The following is a 24,483-nucleotide window of genomic DNA, read 5'->3' on the forward strand; positions in this document are numbered from 1 at the left end:
GAGAACGTGGAAATTCTTCAATGACGAGGCACAGAAGAGAGGAGGGAGGTGAGATCGGGTGATGAGGCGACCTCCCAAGTGTGATTCAGCCTCGAATCGTCCACTCGGGGCCCAAAACCTGCCACAAAGCGACCGGTGATTTTTTATTTTATTTTATTTTTTTTGTTGACTGCAATCTATGAAGTGAATAGGTTTCGAGGTTTCACGCGGCAGACCGCCGCGTCGGCCTCGACGAGCAAACACCGGGTCAGTGTTTCGGGTTCAACACTGAATGTTCATGTCCTATCACTGTACACGGTATATATGCTGTACACACACACACGCACACACACACACAAAATAAGAATCCAAATGTGTGGACCCCCCCATCGGGAACAATTGTGAGGAAATAAAAGTAGGGAAAAACAAAACTCAAACGCTGCGATTTCTTTCCACTCGTCGTGGATTTACACCTTCACTGAATCAACAATGAATAACGCTAGAATTGTTGTTTTTTTTGTTGTTGTTTTTTTTTTTTCAAACCTGTACACGTCAATTCTCCTCAACAAAGAAAAATATATATATATATGTATATATCTTGGGCTCTTATTTTGAAATCTCCGAACAGAGATCCTGGTAAGCAGACAAAGAGTCCGGTCGAAGCAGTCGGGGTACATACCACACATCAGACCAATATGGAGGGCATGCATTGGAGCAGGTGTCCGAGTTACGGTGGAATGTGAGGAGGGCCGACACAACACTAACTTGCGGTCACAAATCAGGTCGCCTCAGTAACCATATGACCATTTTTTGTTGCTTTTTATTCAGGTCAAAACAGAACTTAAGCAAATAGACAGAAAGAAATAATAATAAGAAAAAAAACGTCATTCTTGACCAGATTTGTTTTTAAAAACAGGAACACAGAGGCAGCCTTGCCCAATGAGAATGCTCCAGACGCCTCCAGACAGGAAGCTCACATGGTCAGATGGTTAAAGGGTAGCTCTGGTCTAGTTTCAGTTCCCACAATACCAAGCGAGTCTGACCTCAACGTCCGCAAAAACCGTACAGTAGAGCCACGGAGGGTTCTTGGCTTGAGAGCAGCGACCTCACAGCTCGTGCAGTTAGCTCCACGAATCCGGCACCTAAAGCACATATTTGCCACCGCGCCGTCGGCCCCCTGTAATGGGGACGCGCGTCGAATCGATTCGTTTTCCGAGACCCTGGCGTTGTTGCGCGTGTATTCTTCAGTGCAAAAGTGGCACATGTAAACAGGCAGCTGCAGTGAGTCAACAAAGAGCAACGTAACAGCCAATATAGCACTGGAACTAAGTGAAGTCTCAAGTAGTACGCTGGGAAAAAAAAAAAGTTCCAGGTTGATTTGCGAGTGAGTGTCTGTTGGCACTGCACCGCACGCAAGGTGTGCCCAGACCTTGTCTCAAATACTGTCTTGACTAAAGAGAGTAATAGCGTACAGCGTACAAGCAGCGTTGCAGTGGAGCAACTACAAAAAAAAAAAAAAAAAGAAAAAGGTCGGTCAGAATCAGTTAGCATAGTGGGAAAAGAAAAGACAATACGATTCGGGTCAAACTGAAACTTTCCTAAGGCGAAATTTGAGCCGAGAAATCGGACGTTCACAGGGGGAATATCCTACGTGACGCACCTAACAGAAGGCAGAGATAGCAGGCAGAGGATGCGAATTGCGACGTCTGTGAAGGGGGAAACGGCTACAGAACAGGACGGGTGTCTGTCAAACACACCAAAAGGGTAGATATCCATAAAAATCCTTGTTTAGTAGTAATAATAATAATAATAATAATAATAATAATAATAAAAAAAATCAACTTGTTTAAATATGAATATTATAAGTCTGCTTTCTCATGGTTAGGAAATCAAATATAGTCTCTGTGGGGGTTAAAGGAGGGGGAGGGATGGGGGAGCCCTCCTATTACTACAACTCCATGTCCTGGGCTTCGTCTTCTGAGAAATCAGACATGGAGCTTTCAGATGAAGAGTCACCTGCCCCCTCTTCCTGCTCCTTCAGAGCCTCCTCTGTTGCATATTTCTGGATGTATTCTGCAGAAGTAAAGACAGAAGGAAAACAAAAACAAAATTAAGACATACCCATGAAAACCGTTTTGTAATCTAAAGCCAGCATATTTTAATCGGGTTGAACCTTTGATTTTCTGCTTATACTCCTCTGGCCGATGGAGGTACATGGCAGCTGCATCACCATTCAGGGGATCGATGGGGTTTGGGTAAGCCAGCAGTTGAGGCAGGAACGACTCAAAGATGTTGGTCAGATCTGGGGAGAGAAGACAACACGTGATCACGTTTGCCAGCTGAAAGAATTGAGTAGCTAGTTTAAAAAATGGTCATCATTTAAATCCATCAGTTGATCTGAAATAACACGGTGGAGAGGTGCTCACCTATCATTTTGAAAAGGATCCGTCTAATCTACTGTATGTATGGCGCATATACTGCTCAGCAGGCCACAAATTTAAAATCCTCAGGCCGATAGCTTCATGAAAACTAGAGCCACACTAATCCCTTGCACTAGATCTAGTCTAGCAGCAGGCTGAGGCCTAGCACACAGCCTGCAATTCTCCTCTTGCCTCCTAGGTGTCACTGTTGGGTCCATTTAAGTCACAAACACTTCCCCGGTCTATTGCACAGGAACAAAATGATTAAATCACTTGCTTTTGCTGAGACTCATTTCACACAGTGCTTGCTCGACTGGCTTATTCTTCACACGTTTGTCCACTCCGATATTCTTCCACTGAACACTCCCATAAACAAAGCCCATTGTATGTTAAATAAGCGCAAACAAAGGTAAGTTGCGCACGTGATTCTCTAGAAAAGCTGACCTGATTTACCAAGAGAAGAAAAGCACAGGAGTGATGCAGACTTCTAAAACTGAGTTTTCAGCTCATTTTTAATCAAGTCCCATGAACACAATTTAGGGCTCTGACATTCTCCCGAATCCAGTTAAAAGAAAAATCAAGGGATGCCGAAATATCTGCTAGGTATATTACTGTTAAGTCATTAACACTGCCCAAATGCTATTTTCGTACGAGCATGAGGGGATGAAATTAATGGGAAAATATGCAGAGAGAAGGGCATGAGTACACGGAGCGAAGCAGAAAGACACAGCGAGAAGAGCAACTGGCCGAGAAAGGCAGAAAAACGGGAAGTGCAATCAGTGCCATCCAGAGCGAGATGTGAGAATGTCTGTTACAGGAGACAGACGCTAAATCATTCCTGTCAAAGGTGACCATTGTGTGACCTCGCTGGGCGGAGGTATTACCTCATTAGTGTTCACCTTTCTCCTTGGTAAGTAGATTAGGGTCACTGTTTCATGGGCCCACACTTAACAAGCAGGTGTTTCATTTTTTTTTTGTGTGCGTGTGTGTGTGTGTGTGTGCGGCGATGGCCCCGTGTCACGTTCTCCACATATAATCACACACGGTCTCAGTGGGGGGAACTTAATATGGGCACATGCACAGCGCGGGGACTCACCATAAAGGGCTGTCCATGTCTGGTTGATGACATCTAAGCACACCGTCCCTGACCTGGGGAAACCGAGAAGAAAACAGAGTTAGCGGGTCGGGGATCCGTGCGACTCCTTGCGGGGTTGAAGAAGGTTTTAAATTGTTCTACGAGGGCTGTGTTACATGAAATGTGACGGAGGAATGAAAACTTGAAAGTACACAACAGATTTACTCCGTCCAACTGGTAGAATAAAAAAAAAACTAAATCTTGTTTACTCTGAAAGTTGTGACGTATCATGTGACTAGGTTAGTCTGTCAGGGTAAATATAGGCCAATGAATAACCTCATGGATGCTTCAGTTATTGAACTAATCTCCTGAGTTTATTATTGTTGTTATGAACCACAAGTCTTGGATATATTTATCACGGGCCTTACATACTATTTGGACGTTCTCCATCAAGACTGAGTGCAGACAAAGGTATCGCAGAACTTGACCCCGTTCACCATCAGTATTCACATTGTGTCAGCTGTGTCCCGGTGACGAATGTGAAACGTTTTGACGAGGACGGCTCAAACGAACAATTAAGGAGAAAGGGTTCAGCCTGTTCCTAGGAGGATCTGACCTCTAAACAGCGTGAGCGCAGAGGAAAAAAAACATGTTGAAGAAATAAAGAAAAAGTGACGAGTTCCACCCGTGTGTTTGTTTTTTTTTTAAGTTTACACAACAACAACAGGCTTGACCAGATGAAATACACAAGGCCCGGGGACTACACGCAACGCTGATTAGCGGAATCTCTCTGTAATTTGCGGGCAAACTGTAGCTTTAAATCTATTTCCTTGTGGTGTAATTCCCACTCTGGCACACTGGTAAGAATGTGTTTAACTTCAACCAACAATGGTAGTTTGCTAGAGCCTAAGAGGAGAATCAGTAGGGAAGGAGACGAAGTCGGCTACAGCAACTAGCAGCAGAGTGAAAATTACAAATGTCACCGTGGGTTCTATGAATTTACCGTCTCCGGAGGTCGGGAACAATGAAATAAAACCTAAGGAGAACCTCTCATCAACAGAAGGGAAAGCAACCCACGAAAAAAAAAAAAAACATTTCACACAACAAGTACATGACTGAAGTCAACTCACGCTTCATCAATGTTGGGATGAAAAATCTTGTTCATGAATCCTGAAAAGGTAAAGCAGACATGTGCTTAGGGTGTAAACTCTGAGACAAAGTGTGACACAATAATTCTGCATGTGAAGGTGGAACTCCTACCTATAGATGGCGATTTGAATGGGTATTTATCAGGAAGATCTACTCGCACTTTCCACACGCCTCCCTCGTACGGCGCTGCACATGAGGAGAGGACACAGGAGATAATCAAAGGACACTGCTAAGCACGGAGAACAGACTTTTATTCTGCCGCACTTCGCATCCCTAAATGGATTAGACTGCAGAGTTGTATCAATTTTCTGCACTACACACGCGCTACACACGTCACTGCCGTTTTTATGCGGTAATGCGCCCGAGCCCTGGAGAATTCTTTACTTCCAAATTAATTCAAATAATAATGCGCTGACATCAAAGAGGAAGGGATCCTGTGAGTGTGTCTCCCAGAATAGCTGTGTGTAACAGGAGCCTTACGTGGTGCGCTGAAACTGAACTGCGCACAGATGACTGCGACTGCTCTTGTTGAGGATGAATGGCAGCTTGCGTTACTTTACATAGTTTCGAGGCATCATAAACATGGTCCCGCACCCACTTCTTCTCATTATTATTGACGCGTAAGTGGCAGTGGTTGTGGTGTGACTGATGCTGCAAAGAGAATCCGAAAGAAGTATTTCCTGCTTTTGAGGCCACTCTCCTCAACCCTGACTACACTAGGTTTTACACTTCATGACCTTAGGCCTGGTTTCAGTCTGTTTTACGTTCCTGGCTCGCTGTGAAGAACTGTTCTCTATAGGTTTAGGTCTACAGGTTTTTCTGCATTAGCTGCATTCATTGTCCTTATATGCTCTGTTTGGGGTTCAAGTAGGACAATATTTAGGATTTACAAACATTAAAAGAGCAAAATACTTGAAACCTGGATGAAAATGAGCTCGAAATCTTCTGAAACACACCAATTACACTGACAGTCAAAAGTCTGGACACACCTTCTCATTGAATTGAATGAGTAGATGTGACCAAAGTAGCAGGGATGTGACTTCTGCAGCAAACTGGGAACATTCAATGATGTGAGGCCAAAAAGAAACATCTTTTTCTATATCGGAAGAGAGAAACACTTACTTCCTTGTGGTCCGAAAAACTTGACTACAAATTCATTGAGTCCGCTGAGGATGGTGACTTCATGCTTGCTCTCGATGCTGTGCGACTGTTAAGGAGAACAGCTTCACGGGTGCAAAGAAACACAAACAAACACGAACCCAAGTCACGAATGTGATTCAGGGTCACCAATGCCATGCCTCCTCTAGAAAATGGTAATCAGCTCTGGTTGTTTCCAGCGTTGCACATCATCACATGCACTGCTGCAAGGAAGACACGCAAAGAGTCTGACCTTTCTCCTCTCTCCTACGCGCCATCATTTTGTACAACGCAAAGTTATGGAGACTAAAGAGAGAAACGATAGCTTTTGACAGATAATGAAAACAAATCAATGCAGGAAAATTACTCTTGGATTCTGTTTTGACCCCTCGTCCTGGAGACTCCTCTTATACGAACAGCTGTTTGTTTTCTTCTGCTACTGCAGCTGCAGACACATTTGAAACAAAGCCTAAAGGACAACATTTATTTTTCATTCAGTGCATCATACATGTTAAATCCAACACTACACCTACAGTATGTTCGTGGACATCATTTCTTCTCACTCTCCACTTAACAGAAAACCATCACAGACAGATGATTTCCCTTTCATGCGATCAGAGGAAGGATTAACAGGAAATGAAACTGAAGCCGAGAGGTTGATGAAGCAAATAAGCATGTGTAAGAGAAAGAGCAAAACTACAAGAGTGCATTACAGAGAGAATGCACCAAAGACAGGATTAAAAGAAAAAAAACAACAACATCAGTTTTCCATGACACACAGAAGCAGCTGGCTTGTCAATCCTGATTGAGTGTGTATCCCATTAGCAGTAGCACTGACCCTAAAGGGTTAAATCAAACCGGAGGTTATTTTAAGCTCCGGTTGAGTCTGCTAGGAGGAGACTGAATCCCTGGCTTCAGCAAGGAAATGTGTCATTGTCAGACAGAAGAGGAACATCTCCGTTCGGACCGTTTAAGTCAAGGAGACGTGTCGAGACTCTGGTGCAAAGTCCGAGGCAGAGAACAACCTCTGACACCAGGAGGAGAACGCTCATCTAAAGCTCACGAGCAGAACAACAACAACAAGCCCTGGGCAGAAAGAAACCCAACTTCTCCAGTACGTCACTGCAACGTGCATTATGTTTACATTCTGCCGCTCTCCCACTTCTGCCCTTCATGTAAGGACAGCTACGCACCTAACCAATACTGAAACCACTGGTGTGTGAGTGAATGTGTGCACTGCTACACCGAGGAGGGGGATGGTATGGACATATAGCGTGTGTTATGTTATGGAAGACAGCAGTGTGGCATGGTGGGGGGATAAGCTATTAATGAGGTTGAATCAACACTGATTACACTGCAGGCTAATTGACATTGGCCATACTGACTGAAAAGCACCAGTGTCGCAGGGATAGAATCTAATGACAACTTGCACATGTCCTGTTGACGGAGACACCGTCGTAGCAGTGCGAGTCAAATTTACAAGAAAGAGCAAATGCAAAGCCTGGGGTCTTAATGACGTACGCGACAATCACGTAACCACAGCGGGACCATGTGAGAGGAGGAGAACGTGGGAGAGAAGGCAGATCATATTGCACTGACTTACTTCTGAGATAGTGTTACACTCCCGTGATAATGATGTGAACACACACACACACACATCACTTGTAAGCATGTACAGTATGTGAAGCTCTACTGAGAAACCTTCCATCTATCAATGCCCTTACAAATACAATCACTCACCAACCCCACCCTCCTCGAAGCACCGTCACATCACCCATATTGAGACACGTGATCTCAAAACACACATTACTCACAGCGGTGTTAGTCACCGGCCGAAGTTTCATAAAGCAAGGCCCAAAGCTCCAAATGATAGCTCCTTCCACCCACGAAATAACTACAAGAGTCACCGTCAACAATGCCTCGCTCACAACACAAAAGGAGTTTGGCATGTCCGTTAGAACAGAAGGAAGTTAATAGTAGAGCTTGTAAAAATCCCAACTGTTTGAGGGAGTGGAAGATGGATCATGAGTGTGTTTGGCAAACTGCCACTCAGCCAGACAAAAAGTAGGTAGATGATGGACAGTCATAAAACTGGATAGGCAGGACATAGACTACAAGTAATATGAAGTTGACATGATACATTGTAAGGCAAGGGCAACGGAAGTGTCCTTGATAGGTGACATTAAAAGGGGGCAGGAATATTTCTCTCATCACCGTTCTCAGTCCTGTAAAACCTTTGAACTCGTCCCGCTAACAAAGTCTGACAGGTCTGATTTAATGAACTGATGTTTCCATGGGGTCACGTTCTCTTGAAACGAGTAAAGTTTGCAAAAAAGCAGCTTGCGTTCTCACAGCTCAACAGCCAACAAGGCTTGCAGCTTTATTTGGAAATGGCTGGCCAAATTGTCTGCATTAGGAAACTCTATCAATGTTTAACGCAATTGGCTTTAAGAGCGAACTTATCAGAAATAAGGGAAGGCCACTTTCATGTGGTGCAAATACAAACTGGTTGTGCTAATTCCTGATTCATTTCAGCTAATAAGCCTTCCAGGTATATCCAATATAAAGTATATACAGGGTTTTTTCCTGCCACGACTAATTATTTGACTGAAGAATATGTGTTGATTAGATTATTAAAAAAATAGACAGAAATATGTAAAATATATCCTGAATAGAAATAATAAAACAAGTTAAATGTCAAACTACTGTCACTTGTAACCACAATTTGATGCGTTCTAAACATTTCAAAATGATCATCGATATAAAAACCCATTTAAGCAAAGTCATCGTTTTTCATACAATCCTAATCAATCAACAGATATTTAACTCAAAAAAACAAATGTGTTTTTGGCCAAGGTTATGTATCGACTTCTTCCTCATTCCCAGTACAATGACTATCTGTCCATCCCCCCACCTTGGATTAGTATAGACAAGTCATAATCTGTGGATGGCATCGGGTCAATATCCTTTTACAGACTGAGACACACATAATCTGATAAACAATGGCCCAATCAATCCCGACGAACATACACACACATCCTCAAGCGTCCGTGAACTGCAACAGCAACCCAGTATCGTGTTTTAACACATGTCCCTGCAAAACTTTTGTCACATAAGGACGTAGCGATTTGAAAACACTTGCTCACACGTGAAACAAACAGCATAGAAATAATGGGTCTAAACGAGCTACTTTCAGGCTACCAATTATCCTCGTAAAGTTTACTTCAGGTCAATGTTATCCTGATTTGTATTTAACTTCATAAAGTACATTTAAATACTTAATTTGCAAAAATATGCAGTAAATAGCATTTACGGCTGCGGCCTAGACATGTCTTGTTTTTCTTCTGGTCCATTCAGGCAACTAACCCTGCCTGAGCCGGGATCAAAATATCCCATCCTGACCAACGTCTTTCCAAGAACGGAAAACAAACATGATGGAGAATCATAAACAGCAATCTGGTTCACAATGTGGTGTCAAATACGCTCGTGCATTTCCATCTCGGAGACGGCAGTTGTTGATGTGGTGAAAAGAGAAGCTTGGCTTGTTTCAGTGCACTCTCCTCCCAGGAAAAGCCCACTCCATGGAAAGGTAACCAATCCAACATCATCTAGTCTTTGTGTAAATTAATGTAATCTCAGTTTTTGGTCATGTAAGAAAATACTGTACATGTTCTTATGTCTTTGTACATTTGAAATTTACTAAAAGAACAGAATTACTAAACAACAGAAGGGACATCATGAAGACTTTCCAGTTATTAAAGGCAATGATCAGCAAAAGACACAGGTTCACTGGGAGAAAGCAAAACCTAGAAGTGGCTACATGAAGAAAGGCAAAAAAAATCCCTTAACCCCCAAAAAGACAGCAGGGAGGATGAACTTAAAAGGAGAGAATAAGGCCGGCCAGCAGAGCCATGGGCTGGAAAAGGGGACAAAGGAGCAAGAGAAGATGATGAAGGGAGTTTTTGAAAAGTCAAAAAAAAAAACGGTGAAAGAAAGGGCAGAGAAAATGCAGTAGAAAGAAAACGAGAGTTCAGCCTGGTGAATGCTGACCTGGCCTTAGAGGCTATGGATGAGAATGACATTAGGAACTTTCCAGACGCAGGAACTTTTTCATAATTCCTGTTAACTGTTGAGGAAAGTACCCCATTATACTGCGGGCTGAGAATGCTCCATTTAATGGTCCCTTCAGGTCCTACTTCAGGGTGGGTACTTTTTGCGAATGGCAAATTTGTTGACTGCGATTTCAAAAAACTAATAGAAATAAAATACATATACACTGTAAAACACTGTACACAACCAATATTGTTTTTGTTTTTTTTAAGAAAATGGAAGATTCCAGCTTGCTATAATGTCACTTCAGTGTTTTGTATTACTGGTGCAAATGCAAATAGAAAAAAAAAGCCCTTGAATGCATGTAGTTTTCAGAGAGCTCCCCGGTAGGTAGTTTCTCTCAGTTGAAACAGTTGAAAGCACCTATTGTTGGTGTGGACTGAAGGCCTATGACGCGGATGTGGACACACTGCGTTTGACTTTAGTAGGAAGACTTATGCTATAGTAACTGAAAAAGGCAAACCAGTTTACAAGGTCAGTGATAGCAGGAGATTTAAAATGTAAAATAGCCATAATTTAAAAGTACATCTATGTTTAGAGATGAGGAACTTTGAGGCAACAACCTCTCTTTCGTTTCTCTCCCTCACACACACCAACTCTAGCAACAATGTACAATCAAAGACCTTGCAGATGAAAGGCAGGAAATATAACAGCTGTCCTCGGGTTTTAAGCAATAGGGAGGCTTCCTTCACTACCAAAAGAATCAAGCAATGTTCTTTACCTAGACAGAGAAGGAGGATTATTTCAAAGGCTGCCGGCAACATTTTGAAAGAAAGAACAAAAACAAGGCATGTGCAGCTGAAAAAAAAAACAAAAAAAACAGACAACTGAGTCAATACCAACACTACACCTACAACGTAGCTTTCTTCCAAGATGAGTCGAGATATAAGGCCTGAGGTAAACGAATATCTCCAGTCGTGTTTAAATGTGCCCGTGTTTGAGCATTCAACTTTGTATGTATTAGTGCAGTGCACTGAGCCAAGCAGGATTACAGTGTGACCTACACTTCATTCTGCTGCATGAAAACAGAGGCAGCAACCATCCTGCCACAGCAGGCAGAGCCAGTGATAGGCAGGGTGTTGCTGTGAGTAAGAGCGAGATTTAATCAGCTCAACACCAAACAAACACTGTTCTCCCCGGTGGTCGTCAGCAGCCGACCTCACTGACCCACTCCTCCAATGTCTCCCTCTCTCATGTGGAGGCTAACATTTTCCCCAAGCTGGCGTCTTGCATTTATTGCTCATTAAGGCAAACCCTTTCTCAATGCAGATTTGATGCGTGACTGAACTACCTCTAGAATATATATATATATATAAAAAAAACGAACTAAAACCCCAGCTCACTGACGCCATCGCAGATAATCCTGTGAATGCACGACGAGCCAAAGGGGAATGAAAATGAGAATGAACCACAAGAGACGCCAGCAACTGCCATTCATCCAGACAGCTAACCAACCGGTTCAAACCAACTGTTTTATTTACAGTAGTGATATTAGGACATATTCCATGTCTGCTACACTGCAAGTAATTGTTTTTTGGAAATGACATGAAGTTTTTTTTGCATTCGGTTTGGTTTCAGTGATTCCTCCAAAAAAATCCACCATTATTTTTATTTAGCTAGCGACATCGAGTGCCCTGGACGAGACAGTACTTCTGTAAAAACAAAATGACAACTACAGTAGCTCAGATCACATACTTTATAAGAGGGGATTAAAAGTTAATTAACTTGCAGCTAAAAGCCAATTGTCAAGCCAATGTGACAAAACTCAAATCTCATTAACGCCTAGTGGCCTAAACACTACCAAGCACCACAGTCTCGTAAGTATTCTTTCCATATGGGTTTTGGTCAACGCTAGAATAAGAACACGCTGTAATAAAGAGTTCGCATGTTTGCATGATCAATTTAGAAATTGCAGTGCGTGCAACGTAAAATTACACTTTCTGCCAGTTATGACTCATGAATTAATGCAGGAAATGAACTAGACAGCAGTTGAAGAAGCTGAAAAAAACTATGACAGATGGTGACACTCAGGAATTCTTAGGGTCAGAGTCATAAGGGTTGGACCACTTATAAGAACTTGTTTAGCACTGGAGCTCATTCTGATGTAAATTACCACCACAAAACTAAAAATTCCTCCTCCTTACCAGCCAGTCACTCACACGTTACAGGCGGGTGGCAGTAGATGACAGTAATGCACCTAAAGCTGGTTTGCCAACCACCCCCCAAAAAAAATAAAAATGGAGAAGTAAACGTAGGATGGTTAGCTCTGCATTAGGTTACTCCTGCCTGCAAAACATTCAGATGCAGCTCAAAAAACCTATTAAAAGATTCCACTAAAATCTGCTATAGCAGAAAGAGAGACAATACATAATGTTACTAGCATGATTTAAAGAATCAAACTGCATCCAAGTTCCAAACGGTCACTAAAATTTGAAAAAACAATTAATGAAACCTTAGCTTCAACCTTATGCTCAATGTGTTCAATTCAAATTACTATCTTTACAAAATGTCAAGGGTGCTGTGAGTGAGCAATGCCGGGCTTAAACTGTCTGTTCTGGAAGCATCCAGCTCCTCCTGACACACTGAGAGTCTGAATACTGATGGAGGACCAGCGTGTGCGGTCTGCGCAAAAGAAAACCTTGCAGCAGGTTTTACATATCAATGGACATATGGCCCCAAAGGCCTGACTCACTGAAATCCAAGTGTAAATGTCTGGTAGCTGTTAAATACTGCACTCACTGGAGGGAGGATGGGAAGTAAATTAACTCAAGTCTCAGTTCTGCTTTGAAAAAAACAAGTTTAAAAAAAAAAAAAAGCCATCAACTGTAGTAACGGGAGCTACTTTGGTAAACAAAAAGCCCGCAGTATAGTTTGATAATTTAACATGTGGTTTAAGTTAAGTTGAATCCGTGCACATTTTACCTCATAAAATACCCATTCCCGACAAATTTGATGGTGACAAATTATTAAAATCAATACAATGTAAAAGCTGTCTTTGCAATGCACAATTTGTACATGCAGTGAAATAATAAAAAGCTCAAATAGTCAGCTCAGTGCTCAAGAGTTAACACAAAATATTAACCACTTTGCAATGCAGATTTAGTTTTCGTTTGATGCAGGACTTAACATATCGATAGCTCCCTCCCACTGCGAGAGCTGAAGCAGCACAGAATTGGACAGGCTAAGTTCTTTGTCTTTGCTGGTGAGAGATGAGAGCCCACCCACTGCAATCAAATGTGAATCCTTCAGCTGCTCCTCCTCTCAGCCCTCCGCTAAATCAACAGTCTATTTACAGCAGTAGCTCGGTCTCGGTGTGTATACACGTGCGTTTGAGCCGCGTGCGCGTACGCACAAATGATTCGATCGTTAATGAACACGAAACTGAGTCAGTGCACGAGAAACAAAGGCCCGAATCTGAGGCAGCAGCGCAAATCCAAGAGACAAGATTTGCCGCCTGTTGCAAAGACAAAAACTCATTTCAACAGACGCGCTGAGCAAACCACTGACTTGAAATTTAGTGTGGTTAGAAAAAGACGCTAATTTTATCAACATGACACAGACAAGAAAAGCACGGTGGCAAATTGGCAGATAAAGTCAAGTATAGGGTGTGTGCACTGTAGGTTGCACTTCTTTGATAAGGTCCTTTAACTTTATATGTAGGCTCTCCCAGCAGAGAGAAAACATTAAGTCATTTTTGTGTCAACATTTAGACAAGTGGACTCACAGTCCCTGGCCTATATGGCCAAACATTATGTTACCCCTTGGTCACTCCTTTGATTTTCCACATTAGAGTACCAGCGCACGTGAGTCCAAGAGGCAGGCAAAGCTCTGCATTGCCCAAAAAAAAAAAAAAAAAATCATGCTAAACAAAGAGAGGAACTTCAGTCCATCTGTTTTTCTACAGGGAACTCAGCCATGCGTGCAGGAAGCTTCACTGTTTGCACTATGGGATTAACAGTGAGGGCCTCAAATCTCCTACTGTCAGAGATGCCTTGTTGCTGGACCCCCAAAACAGGACTGTCAATCAAGATGCCCCCCCTCCCGACTACGAGGGGCCTCATCTACAATTCACTAGGTTACCTTAGAGCTGGGAGACTGTCTGGGTGATTTATCTTGTATTTAAAGATACGTCCAAATATAGATAAAGGGAAGCAGGAACTTTATTGTATTTAAGCTTTGAGACTGACCGCAAGGGACCCTTGAGATCGTGATTGTACAAAGGGGGCACTGAGTCCTCTTGAGTACAGTATAGTGTGATGTATAAAGTACGGTGAAAAGTCACAAAGTTTACTTTTATTTACAGAATTCAAGTTGACTGGAGAATACGTTTTTAAACTTTAAATAATTGAACTGACTGAACTTCATATAATGTGTGTGAGGGTTTTTTTAGTTTTTTTTTTTTAGCTTTCCTATGACTTGACGTAGGCCTTCTTAACACCACACCATCGCGGGTTGAGTTTGCAATCGTGCAGATTAAATATTAACCTTGAGACACAGTGAACATTGACTACAAAATGATAACTGGGTTTTAGGGCTAACGGGAGCCAAAAGATTAAAAAAAAAAAACTCAGATCATCAGACACAATGATCCCCATCCAAGCAACTTGCAAATGGACTTTGAATAGATAAACTACATTTTTGTTAACTGTGTGTTTATATACCTACAGTGTACCCCTTAGTTTGACTACGAGTATAGACAAAAATGCATAGCAAGCTTTCCATAACTTTCTTAGCTCATTTGTTTCCACTGCTGTATAATTATTACACGACAATAACTACGCTGTTAGATTATGCGAGTTCATCAGGCCAGAGAATTCCTCGTTCTCTCATGGGTACATCATGCTTCTGCTCACTTGATCAACCTCTCAGGCAGGAAAGGGCAGAAAACTGCTGGTTCCTTCCCTACAATAAACTGGCTCTCGTTTGTTCAGTCCCGCAATAATAGAGAGCAGATTAGCTGCCCATGACAGTGTGACATGGTCTGACACAGCAGCAGGAGGTGCAGGTCACAGGGGCTCATGTAAATGGGAAACACAAAAGGCTCCACTGCTGATGCTGTCCGGATGTCATGTTGCAAGGGCACAATGGGGCTGAACCGCTAAGCGTAGGACAGATAAAGCTCAGGATTGGTATTCCACAAAAAGGGAGGTGAACCCTGTCCACACTTGCCGTGCGGTTGCGGACACCGGAATACTCGGTCAGATTAAGTGTGCAACGCCCCTCCCAACAACTCCCTACGGCCTTCAGTATAAATTACCTGCGGCCATGCTTCAGAGAACTCCTATCCAAAAACTCGAACCTTCTAGCATAAACTGAAAGGTTGATAAGGGACATTATGACCTAACAGCCCCTCTGCTGCAATGATGTTTATATGCTGTATGAACAAATATACACCTCAGGTCTTCAGCCTTGTGCTTTGATAAACACTTTATGAGACCAATGACTGCAATGGTAAATTAAAAACGTTTCATTTACTGACTTGATAGACCAAGCCCAAACCTTTGCTCCTTGATGTTACAATCCCATTTTATTTGCCTTTTGGCACGGTGTGAATACGTTTTTTACTAAGGAAAATTAAATGACTACATAACAAAGTCTCTGCTTGTTCATGAAAAGTCATGCAAACAATGCTATTTTCCCAGCTGTAAGACCAGGGATTATCACCCCACATTGGTGAAGACTTTAAAAAAATCTGTTCATCTATCATGTGCTGAGCAGAAGATATTTGATGAATGTTTCTTGTTCATATATATTTTGATTAAAAAAACTGTACAGTAAAAAGATATTCTATGTTCAGGTCATCTCGGCTGCACAGCTCAATCTATGAGTTCTCTTTTCTGTCACATTTCTACATTGAAATCAATAGGTCAGACACCACAAGAGCCTTTGCACAATAGGCTCCATGCTTTGTAATTTACCTGTGCTCAAATTCCAGCAGCATGCTGCTTCAAAGCTTTTGTAAAGCGAGGAGACCCGGGCTGAATACATTCAAATAAGAGCACAGATTCCTACTTAGGGCATGCTGTCAGCTGCACACAATAAGCTGAATATAAAGCTCAATGGAATGACACACTTTGCTAAGACGCTTGCTCAAGAACATCATGTTCCAAAATGAAAGCAACGTGTCGAAGAGCAAGATGTACAGGTCATTGGCAGTACTTCTAATTTAAGGTTTAGGAATTCGATCTGTCAAAGACTGACAATAAATGATCTCTTGTGCCACTTAAGGCTATAAATCTGTATGTGAGGGAGATGAAAGAATTGAACACAGGAAAAATATAGACCAGCGTGAATCAAAACTAAGTGACTTCCCTGTGACTATTCTATTAAACTGTACAAAGGCTACCAGCATGTAAACACAAAGACTGAATGTTTAGTGCTGAAACCTGGCTGTAATCCATCGGCTTGCTTGGGACAAAGCTTAAACCCAGTGATACTACTCGTTGAGGTCATTCTGACATTCATTTTCACGAATTCCCTCCTGGCCTCCGCTCTAGATTTTTTTTGCTCTCCGGTGGCCACAGCAAATTAATGCGCGAGGCCTCTTAGAAGCAGCTCCTGTCTACGACGCGGTGTGAATTTCAGGTTTTGGTTACACCAGGGTGAGACGCATGGACAGGGAGCAAATAAAGAGGTTTTCACAGCTAGATTTGCTCTGGGGACACGGGCAGAAGGAAGGAGACCTCCTGAAGGACCTTCTTAATTCAGCCCAAAAAAAAAAAGAGCCAAGTCAGCAGTGAACCCATGATCTGTGTAACCCAACTCTGAAGGCCTACATTTAAACACACATAGCTGTCCTCATCAACCCTAGCTGCCTGGTTTTGGACGGTATGGTAAAACACACACACAGGTCATTGTACAGAAACGAGCAGGTGGTACACACAGGACAAACCTGCTCTTGCTTGTCAGTCAAGTAGCTCAACACGGAGAGGGGGCGTACTACAACTGTAGTTTCACCAGCCTGTCACAGCTGCCATAACCTACACATGAGTAATACAGGGAAAGAGAAACTTGCTCAGACAAGCACTATTTTCTGGGTAGCAAACACAACAAAATGGGTTAATTCAACTACATGATCATTCTGGAGGATGCAGACGGATTAAACTGGGTTGTCAAAATAATAAAAACATGTGTAAGTTTGACACGATACAGTTCAACAGTACTGCAAACCACAGCCTACAAAGTAAAAATACAGTTGAATCTACAAATATCTCAGTTATTTTTAAACAAATGCCAAACACCATAGTGAGATTTGATGCAAAACCATTATATTAGAAATGGCTGGTTTTCACAAGTGTACCTAATGAACTGGCAAGTTGAATGTAGCTTGTGCAGTTTCAAATACACAAGGCTAGTCATATTCAGTCTCATGCTATGAGGCAGGATGTATCAGATATGTGACGTCAATATAGTGAAGCTAGATCACACCGATTCTTAACTTCACACAAAATCAAAGCAACAAGACATTTCCTTTTGAACTATTATGCTGAACCTGTTGAGGCACTTCCCCTTGTTTTTGGTTTAAGTTTGACCGGCCCACTGCTAACCCCATATTTGAGTAAGCCTTACTGCCATCCCATCAGCTGTTTTAAGTCCCTCCCTCTTGTAGTTTCCGGCTAGTAACAGCCTACCCAATCATTAGGGCTGGTTTCCACTGTGCTGGGACAAAAACAAAACTACTAGTTCATACTGTTCTAGAACAGGGTAAGGGGCTGGAGATGTGTTGTTATGGTTCACTTTCACAGTCCCCTTTGTCAGCCCTGAGTGAGGCTCAACAAACAACAGCGGCACAAAACTAAACACAGTGACAGGGACTTGGAAAAGCAGAACTCACTGGATCTAAAAATCCACAGTGAGAACGACTGCAGGCACATGACACCTGATGTACCACTTTTAAAATAAAACATCTGCCACAATCACTTAAAAATCCTGAATTTCCAAAAAAACAACACATTAAATCCACTGGTAAATGATAGCCTTTGCACATATGTGCTTGTAGACACTGATGAAGTACAGTGAGACACACTGATCAGGTGGCCATTTTGATGTTGAAATTAACCAACAGACTAGCTTAGCCAGCTCAGCAACGTTACAAGGCAATATTTCAAGTGCCACATGGGAAAAATACAAACACTAAAAACCTTAGCGGGGTTACAGAGCAAAGCCAAGTACGTATAGAAAGGTACACACGCTGCCATAACGCCAACGTTGTTGTTTTTTAAAGTGGAACAAAAGACAGTTGGCCTTACGTTATGTAAACAAGCTCCTGTGTCAACGTGTGAAGGAGCAGTTTGACTTAACTGCACCATAAAGAAAAAACAAAAAAACAACCAGGACAAAGAAACAAAAGGTGTTTTTTACACGGTCTACCGCTGCCAGACCTCTTTGTGGCTCAACAAAATGAAAGACATTCGTATTAAAAAAAAAAAAGGAGAATAACGTTAGCGTCTGTTCGGGTGTTGCACCAAATTTCAAATACAGACAACAAGCTAGACAGCTAACGGTGACGTTTGCTACGAGGAATACAGCGTTGGAAAAATGCTAAAAAAGAATATGTGAGCGGTGTATTGAGCTAATACAGCTGTCCGGATAAGCGACTGGAGGTTCGCAGGACAGAAATAGCTAACACTTGGCTTTGCTAGCAAAATGTTGTTTACACAAAACACCAGTCGTTCACATTGAAAGCTCGTTCTGCTTTGGGTTGCCAAGACAAACAAACAGTAACATTGAATATAGTTTGCACGTATAACATTTCCTTACAGGCCAAGACATAGCCAAGACTAAACAGCGATTGAGAGACAGTTGTTTATGTTCAGAAAGGATACAGTTTCACCACATCGGTATCCATTCGCCTTTTACCCGGACTTGGAGACGACATTTTTTTGCTATTTCCACCGCAGAACACCAGTAAGTACGCTGAAAGCTAGCCCCCGAAACGCTAGACAGTCTAGCAAACGGTACTATCCAAAAGTTAACATTGGCTTTCAGAAATGTCCACAGCAGAGCGTCTTCACAGGTGAACGTGTCTCTATCCTAATGAGAAACTGAGCTAACGTTAGACCTCTGCCGTTCACTGCCTCTCAGCGTTCTGACCATGGTTCTGACAAGCAGGGATCCCTCCGCGGACTACGTCATATATGCGCGACAAAACGTCACCATAAATGGCGATCTTTGTAGTTTCTTCTTTAACACCTTTGTTTTCAGTAAATGTACTTCCACGTTAACACTAAACACTAACCCTACTGATGTTTTACAACTTAGGGGATTTACTATAATGAAACAGAAAAAATATTAAAGGCATTTGTCAGTATATCTTTCTTGACTTCATCAAGCTTACCCTCATTTCTGTGACACTGGCTCTGTTGTTTTGTCTTCCATGTTCTACAACAGATGAGTGTCACACCCACATGTTGTCGGTCAGCTTATACTCCCCAGCATATCTGTTACCAGCTGACATTTTCAAGTCTTTTTGAAGAACAGATTCTCTCAGCTGTGAACATTCAGAATCTATTTTTATTTTCATTAATTTTTTAAGTGCTACTTTTAGGAGTATGGTGATGACTAAAATCCAATCCATGGCCTTTCAATCAAGTAACTTATACTACACAGAAAATTCCAATGAACATATTGTTGTTTCCGCAAGTGCCTTTTTTTATACTAAAGATAAATAGCCACTCAAGGTATTGCTGAAAGACAGCAAACCTCAAGAGAAATTCCTTTGAGACGGTGGATAAACTTTAACAGTGAATATTCAAATATTTGCAAGAATCATGTCCAATTGCTTTGACTGTATTGTGTTTATATTTGCAATATCATAATGCCATTGTTTTCATTCCATTTAGTCTTAGTTAAAATGTGAAAAGAACAGCATACCCAGAGTGAGGCAAAAATTGAGAAGAGTATTTTATTCCTTCAGGAAAGTCAATTAAAATAAAAGCACATGCAGGATAGTGAGAACTGCACTAGCAATGAGATGTCACAGGAAGGCAAAAAGGAAGTTCAGGCATCCTGGATGAAATGAGAACAGGTGTGAAATTTGTGGCACATAGTTGTACTTGGCTGTAACAATCAGGATTTTACTCCTACCTACTCCAAGAGGATTGTGTTCCCTTAAAATAACTCACATCTGTCTCATTTTTAAGCAAAACAGTAACCACATGAAAAAGGACATCCTCACAGTTTTTGTTTATCTGAGGTTAATGTGTACCACTACTGTAAATGACCCAACAACATAAAGAGAAAGTAAACATTATCTTTCCAGTGTAGAGCCATTAGTCCCTTTTTAAAAAGGATTGACTGCATCTTGTATTCCACAGAAATCCAGACCATGATGGCGCCACTGAGGGCTAGGAGACTTCATGTATAATAGTACTCATGCCTTACCTATGGTCTACTTAAATACTAAGATGTATTCTTTTGTTTTTGAAGACCACTTGTGTGTGTTTCAAAAACCCACGGGTATCCTTCACATTCTTCACTGTTCACAGAGGAGACACTCATTCATATGTCTGAAGACAATGAACACTTTGACTGTAAACACAACTTCAAGGGATGGCATACATTAAAAATATATGACACTCCTGTCACTGGTCAGGTGGATTCTGTACTACAAAAGGAGAGTGAGGATTCATCAATTCCGTGTTGCAGTGGTGTTGGTAGGTCTACTGAGATGCAGAGGAGGATACCTGCCACTGGCGGAATATAGCAAACACCCTTTTTGATTTGTCACGAGGGCCCTGCGAAGAAAGACATAAACAAAACAAAGAACTAAAGTTAAAATGTGTATGTGTTTTATATAATTTTTTTTAAATGATAAAGATGAGAAATTGTCTTTTTGATAAGATTTAGAGGTTTTAACCTGTGCTGGACTGTCTCCTTCTATATTAGAGATCTTCTTTTGGGGCATGATGAGGTCGAGAGCACTCTTCCAGCCCTGCTGATGAAGTGTTGAGCCCCCATCCGAAAGGGGGACAGCCCCTGGGTCTTCATTCTCCTTTCCCACAGAGATCCAGGGACACCAGTCCCTGTGCTGACCGAGGGGGTCGAATGTATTTCTGTGCAGGGGCCCATCCTGAAATAACAGCAGGTGAAATCAAGTTGTCTGTAAATTGTGCAAAATACACTTTCAACTTGGACAAGGAGGCAACATGTGAAGCATAACATTGTAAATCTTTCACTCAAAATTGGGATTACAATTTTAATATACAGTATCTTATTATGCAATGTTCAAATAAAGATATTCGGTCTTTTTTGTATTCATTTAAATGTGGCACGATCTGTTGTGCATGAGAACTTGAACCATAATTCTTATATAATGGATTGTAAAGGCCCATCTTGAATGCAAGTGTAAAAACATTGAAATTACTCTGAAAACTGTCTCTAAAACCCTTAATGGCAGAAATTTACCGCTAGCTATTATTGTGGACTTCAGGTGCAACAGATGGAAACACGTGTCATTATAATACTGGAAACAGCTAAGTAAGAAATCAACAATGATCTCAGTTCTTACAGGACCACCAGCTGATGTGAAGCACAGCCGTTTGGGAGAGTGTAGGCTGTCAGTTCCAGAGCCGTCTCCCTGTCCTCTGCTGCGGGTTGCAGGCCTCTTGCCCCTGGTTAAAGGGCTCAGCAGCTCTTCACTAGGGCTGGGTGAGTCTCTGCTTCGGGCACGCAAGGCCACGAAAGAGGTGCCCTCACCCTGTGAGATACAGAAAAACACAGGGATGAAGCAGTCCGTTATGTTTTATTGACAAGAACTATATACTACGCTGTTGCAATCGGAATAAACATATGCATATAAGCCCAGCTTATTTTGCTGGTCAACATCCTTAAAGCTTACCTGGTCAGAGCGAGTGGAGTCCTGGCTCCTAAGCTTCATGCGGCACGGAGTTGTAGCAGGGTTGGGAGAGGCGGGTGTAGAATCTCCCTGTCCCTCAAGGGTTGGTGTTGTACCAGGACTTGCTGCTTGAACAGACTGTCCTGCGGTGTTTGGCAAGACATCTCCTTCGCCTCCCATTCCCTCCATTTGGTGGAAGTTCCACAAACCCACCTTGCGCATACAGTAGGAGCAGATGAGGATGGGCAGACTCATGGCGTGCAGGGCTGGGCTAAGATGGAGGAAAACACATTTTGACCCTCGTCTCCCCCAGTCTCATCAACATCACACAGCAACATTAATTTCTGTGAACTAGAGGGAGTTTGGAATTTCATCTCACCTTGCCGCCCAACCACAGAGAGAAACAATACATGCAGCCACCTGGACAGCCAACGGCTCAGAACAAGGGTTCCCCCCCTTTCTTTTTTGTTCGTCCTCAATCAGCTGCAGTATAGCACTGATAACATCCTCTGTCAAAGACTGCAAGGAAACATTGGACATCAATCACATGGAAACAATAGACAATACTAAAAACCAGTACATGCACAATTATGCAGGATAAACTCTTCACCATGGACTTCAGCTGCTCTGGCTTCATGGCTGGCAGCTGATGTGCAAGGTGACAGGCGCTCTGGAAGCGCTCCAAAAAGGCATTAAGGAGTGTTGATGGTTCACACGCTGGAACCAGCCAGAACCGCTCTGAAATAAAAGAAACATTTTCAGGTTTAACCCATCTCAAATGACCGAGCATTATATACGCTGAATGACTGCTCCTACCTGGACACGGAAAGTCAGGCCAAGGACAAAACTTTTCATGTTGTGTGCGAAGCTGCCTGGATATCTCTGCAATGCGGGTTTCGTCTGTTTAAAATAAAAGACTTGCTTGACCTTTCATTTTTGGCAGGCGGGCGACATCAGCACAACCACGCCAAGATAAACTGTGCCTTGGCTCCAGCATTATCTTTTTCTTACATTTTTCGAAGTCGAGAGCCGGTTGTAGTGTTGCACAAAGGAAAGCCTGGCAGCTGGAGCACTTGAGCATATCACAGCCGACGTTGATCCAGCCGTATCGGGCGCACATCAGAGGGGACAGGATGCGGGGTTTGCCGGCCCATTTCAAACAGTGCTATGCTAAGGAAAATTTCAGTTGAACGTCTTACTGTATGGTTTCATCGTGAATTGAATAATAAAAAAAAGACTTATCAAAATTACAGGTCAACAAATTATATTTTTTATAACTGATCAGACATTTTTTTGAATAAAACAAAGTCATAAAGAAAAAGGATATTGAATATGACTCCACTCTTGAGAAAAAAGCCTCTTTGTTTGTTGCCTCGCAAGGGGCTTGAGCGCCGTTTTTCACTTCAAGAACTTTCAGATCTCCTTGTCCACTGAAATTCACATAAAGGGGAAAGCATATTTACTCTGGTTATCGCATACTTATTATCTCGATATAAATCTCTGTATACCGTACATTGAGAGACTTGTACACTGCCAGACAGACACACATTTAATTAAACCAGAAACACACTTCATCATTTATTTAAATAAATCAATAAGCAGAACTCAAGCTGTTGTATTGGAGTGCAGTACAAGTAAGCTTGGCTAACTTGGCCTAAAGCAATACTGACAAAATCTGAGCAGTGTGTTATATCATTAAACTTTGTGTTCCTCCACCCACCCCCTCCTTTTGTAACTGAATTGAAACTGTACAGTTGTTATCACAACAAATCTGTTTGCAAGGTGTGATGGGAGCACAATTCAAATATATCCATGTACATATCCATACACCCTTCCGTGGACTGCAAGCTCTCAAACCTGTGGGGTCTTGTCTTTCTTCAAATTAATGAGAGAGAAGGATGCGGTTCAACTAGTGCTGCCAAGCTAAGTGGCTAACCAAACTAGCTAGCGCTTTCATCCCTTTAAATCCGTCAAAATAGCGCGAAATTGTTTAAAATACGCACCTGTTGGAAGCGTTGTCTCCTGCAGATACTCCCTCGTTAAGAAGTTCACGGACTTTCTCTGGAGAAGCAAGAGAAGTCTTGTGTTGGTTAGAATTGCCGAGACGATCCCCGCGACTACCGCCGAGCGTCGCCATGATCGGCTCTGAGAGGTCCCCCCGGAAAATACACCCTGAAACCAATCGTTCCGCTTTGGAAGGTCCCCCCCACCACACCACAGTAAGTTCATAACCAGAGATGTAAATCAAAATACCACAACATAAAAAAAAACTAAACTATCTTCTTATCTTCACTCATTTTTAGTTAAGCAATACCACAGTATTAGAATGGATTTTACTACTGAGGGTCCTGCACATTATCTTAGCTGTGGAACAGATATGTAATCTAAAACAACTCAAACACACTTATAGGATGTGACCAAATGAAGAAATACTATTTTAAATTAACAAGCAGCTTTACGATAGATGTAGCAGTTTTTGGATCGCTATCCACTAGTTAGTAATTATTCCATTTGTGGTAATTTACAATTTAATAATAAAAAATAATTTGTGGTCCAGGTCATGGCTTGTCTCTAAAATTCTTGACCATGTCTCAAAAGAATAAACTTTCTTTGGGCGTAAACAAATCGAACAGACCTGATTTACTCGGCTTTGTTGTGGGAACATTGTTTGGACAATTAAGGCCAACTATGCAGGTTCAGTGCTCATATAAATATAGTATGGCATTTAGCACAAACAAATTACCACAAGGCATTTGAACCATACACTTCTGCTCAAA

At 42.0% G+C, this 24,483-nt stretch overlaps 2 protein-coding genes across 2 annotated transcripts; both read right to left on the minus strand.

The window, feature by feature from the left end:
- Positions 1–781: 781 nt before the first annotated feature.
- On the minus strand, positions 782–18,979 carry ube2h (ubiquitin-conjugating enzyme E2H (UBC8 homolog, yeast)). Its single transcript, XM_047575557.1, has 7 exons — positions 18,696–18,979; positions 5,746–5,822; positions 4,735–4,809; positions 4,605–4,644; positions 3,496–3,548; positions 2,153–2,281; positions 782–2,052 (listed from the first exon to the last, which is right to left on the minus strand). Exons 1-7 carry the CDS (start codon positions 18,746–18,748, stop codon positions 1,928–1,930), a joined length of 552 nt encoding a protein of 183 aa, XP_047431513.1. The 5' UTR covers positions 18,749–18,979; the 3' UTR covers positions 782–1,927.
- A 781-nt stretch (positions 18,980–19,760) lies between these two features.
- On the minus strand, positions 19,761–23,876 carry zc3hc1 (zinc finger, C3HC-type containing 1). The gene is made up of 10 exons (XM_047575916.1): positions 23,710–23,876; positions 23,034–23,136; positions 22,718–22,868; positions 22,523–22,606; positions 22,317–22,444; positions 22,086–22,225; positions 21,710–21,977; positions 21,380–21,568; positions 20,729–20,941; positions 19,761–20,606 (listed from the first exon to the last, which is right to left on the minus strand). Exons 1-10 carry the CDS (start codon positions 23,841–23,843, stop codon positions 20,532–20,534), a joined length of 1,485 nt encoding a protein of 494 aa, XP_047431872.1. The 5' UTR covers positions 23,844–23,876; the 3' UTR covers positions 19,761–20,531.
- Positions 23,877–24,483: the final 607 nt, after the last annotated feature.

Source organism: Mugil cephalus, chromosome 22, assembly GCF_022458985.1.
Source record: "Mugil cephalus isolate CIBA_MC_2020 chromosome 22, CIBA_Mcephalus_1.1, whole genome shotgun sequence".
NCBI classification, from domain to species: domain Eukaryota; kingdom Metazoa; phylum Chordata; class Actinopteri; order Mugiliformes; family Mugilidae; genus Mugil; species Mugil cephalus.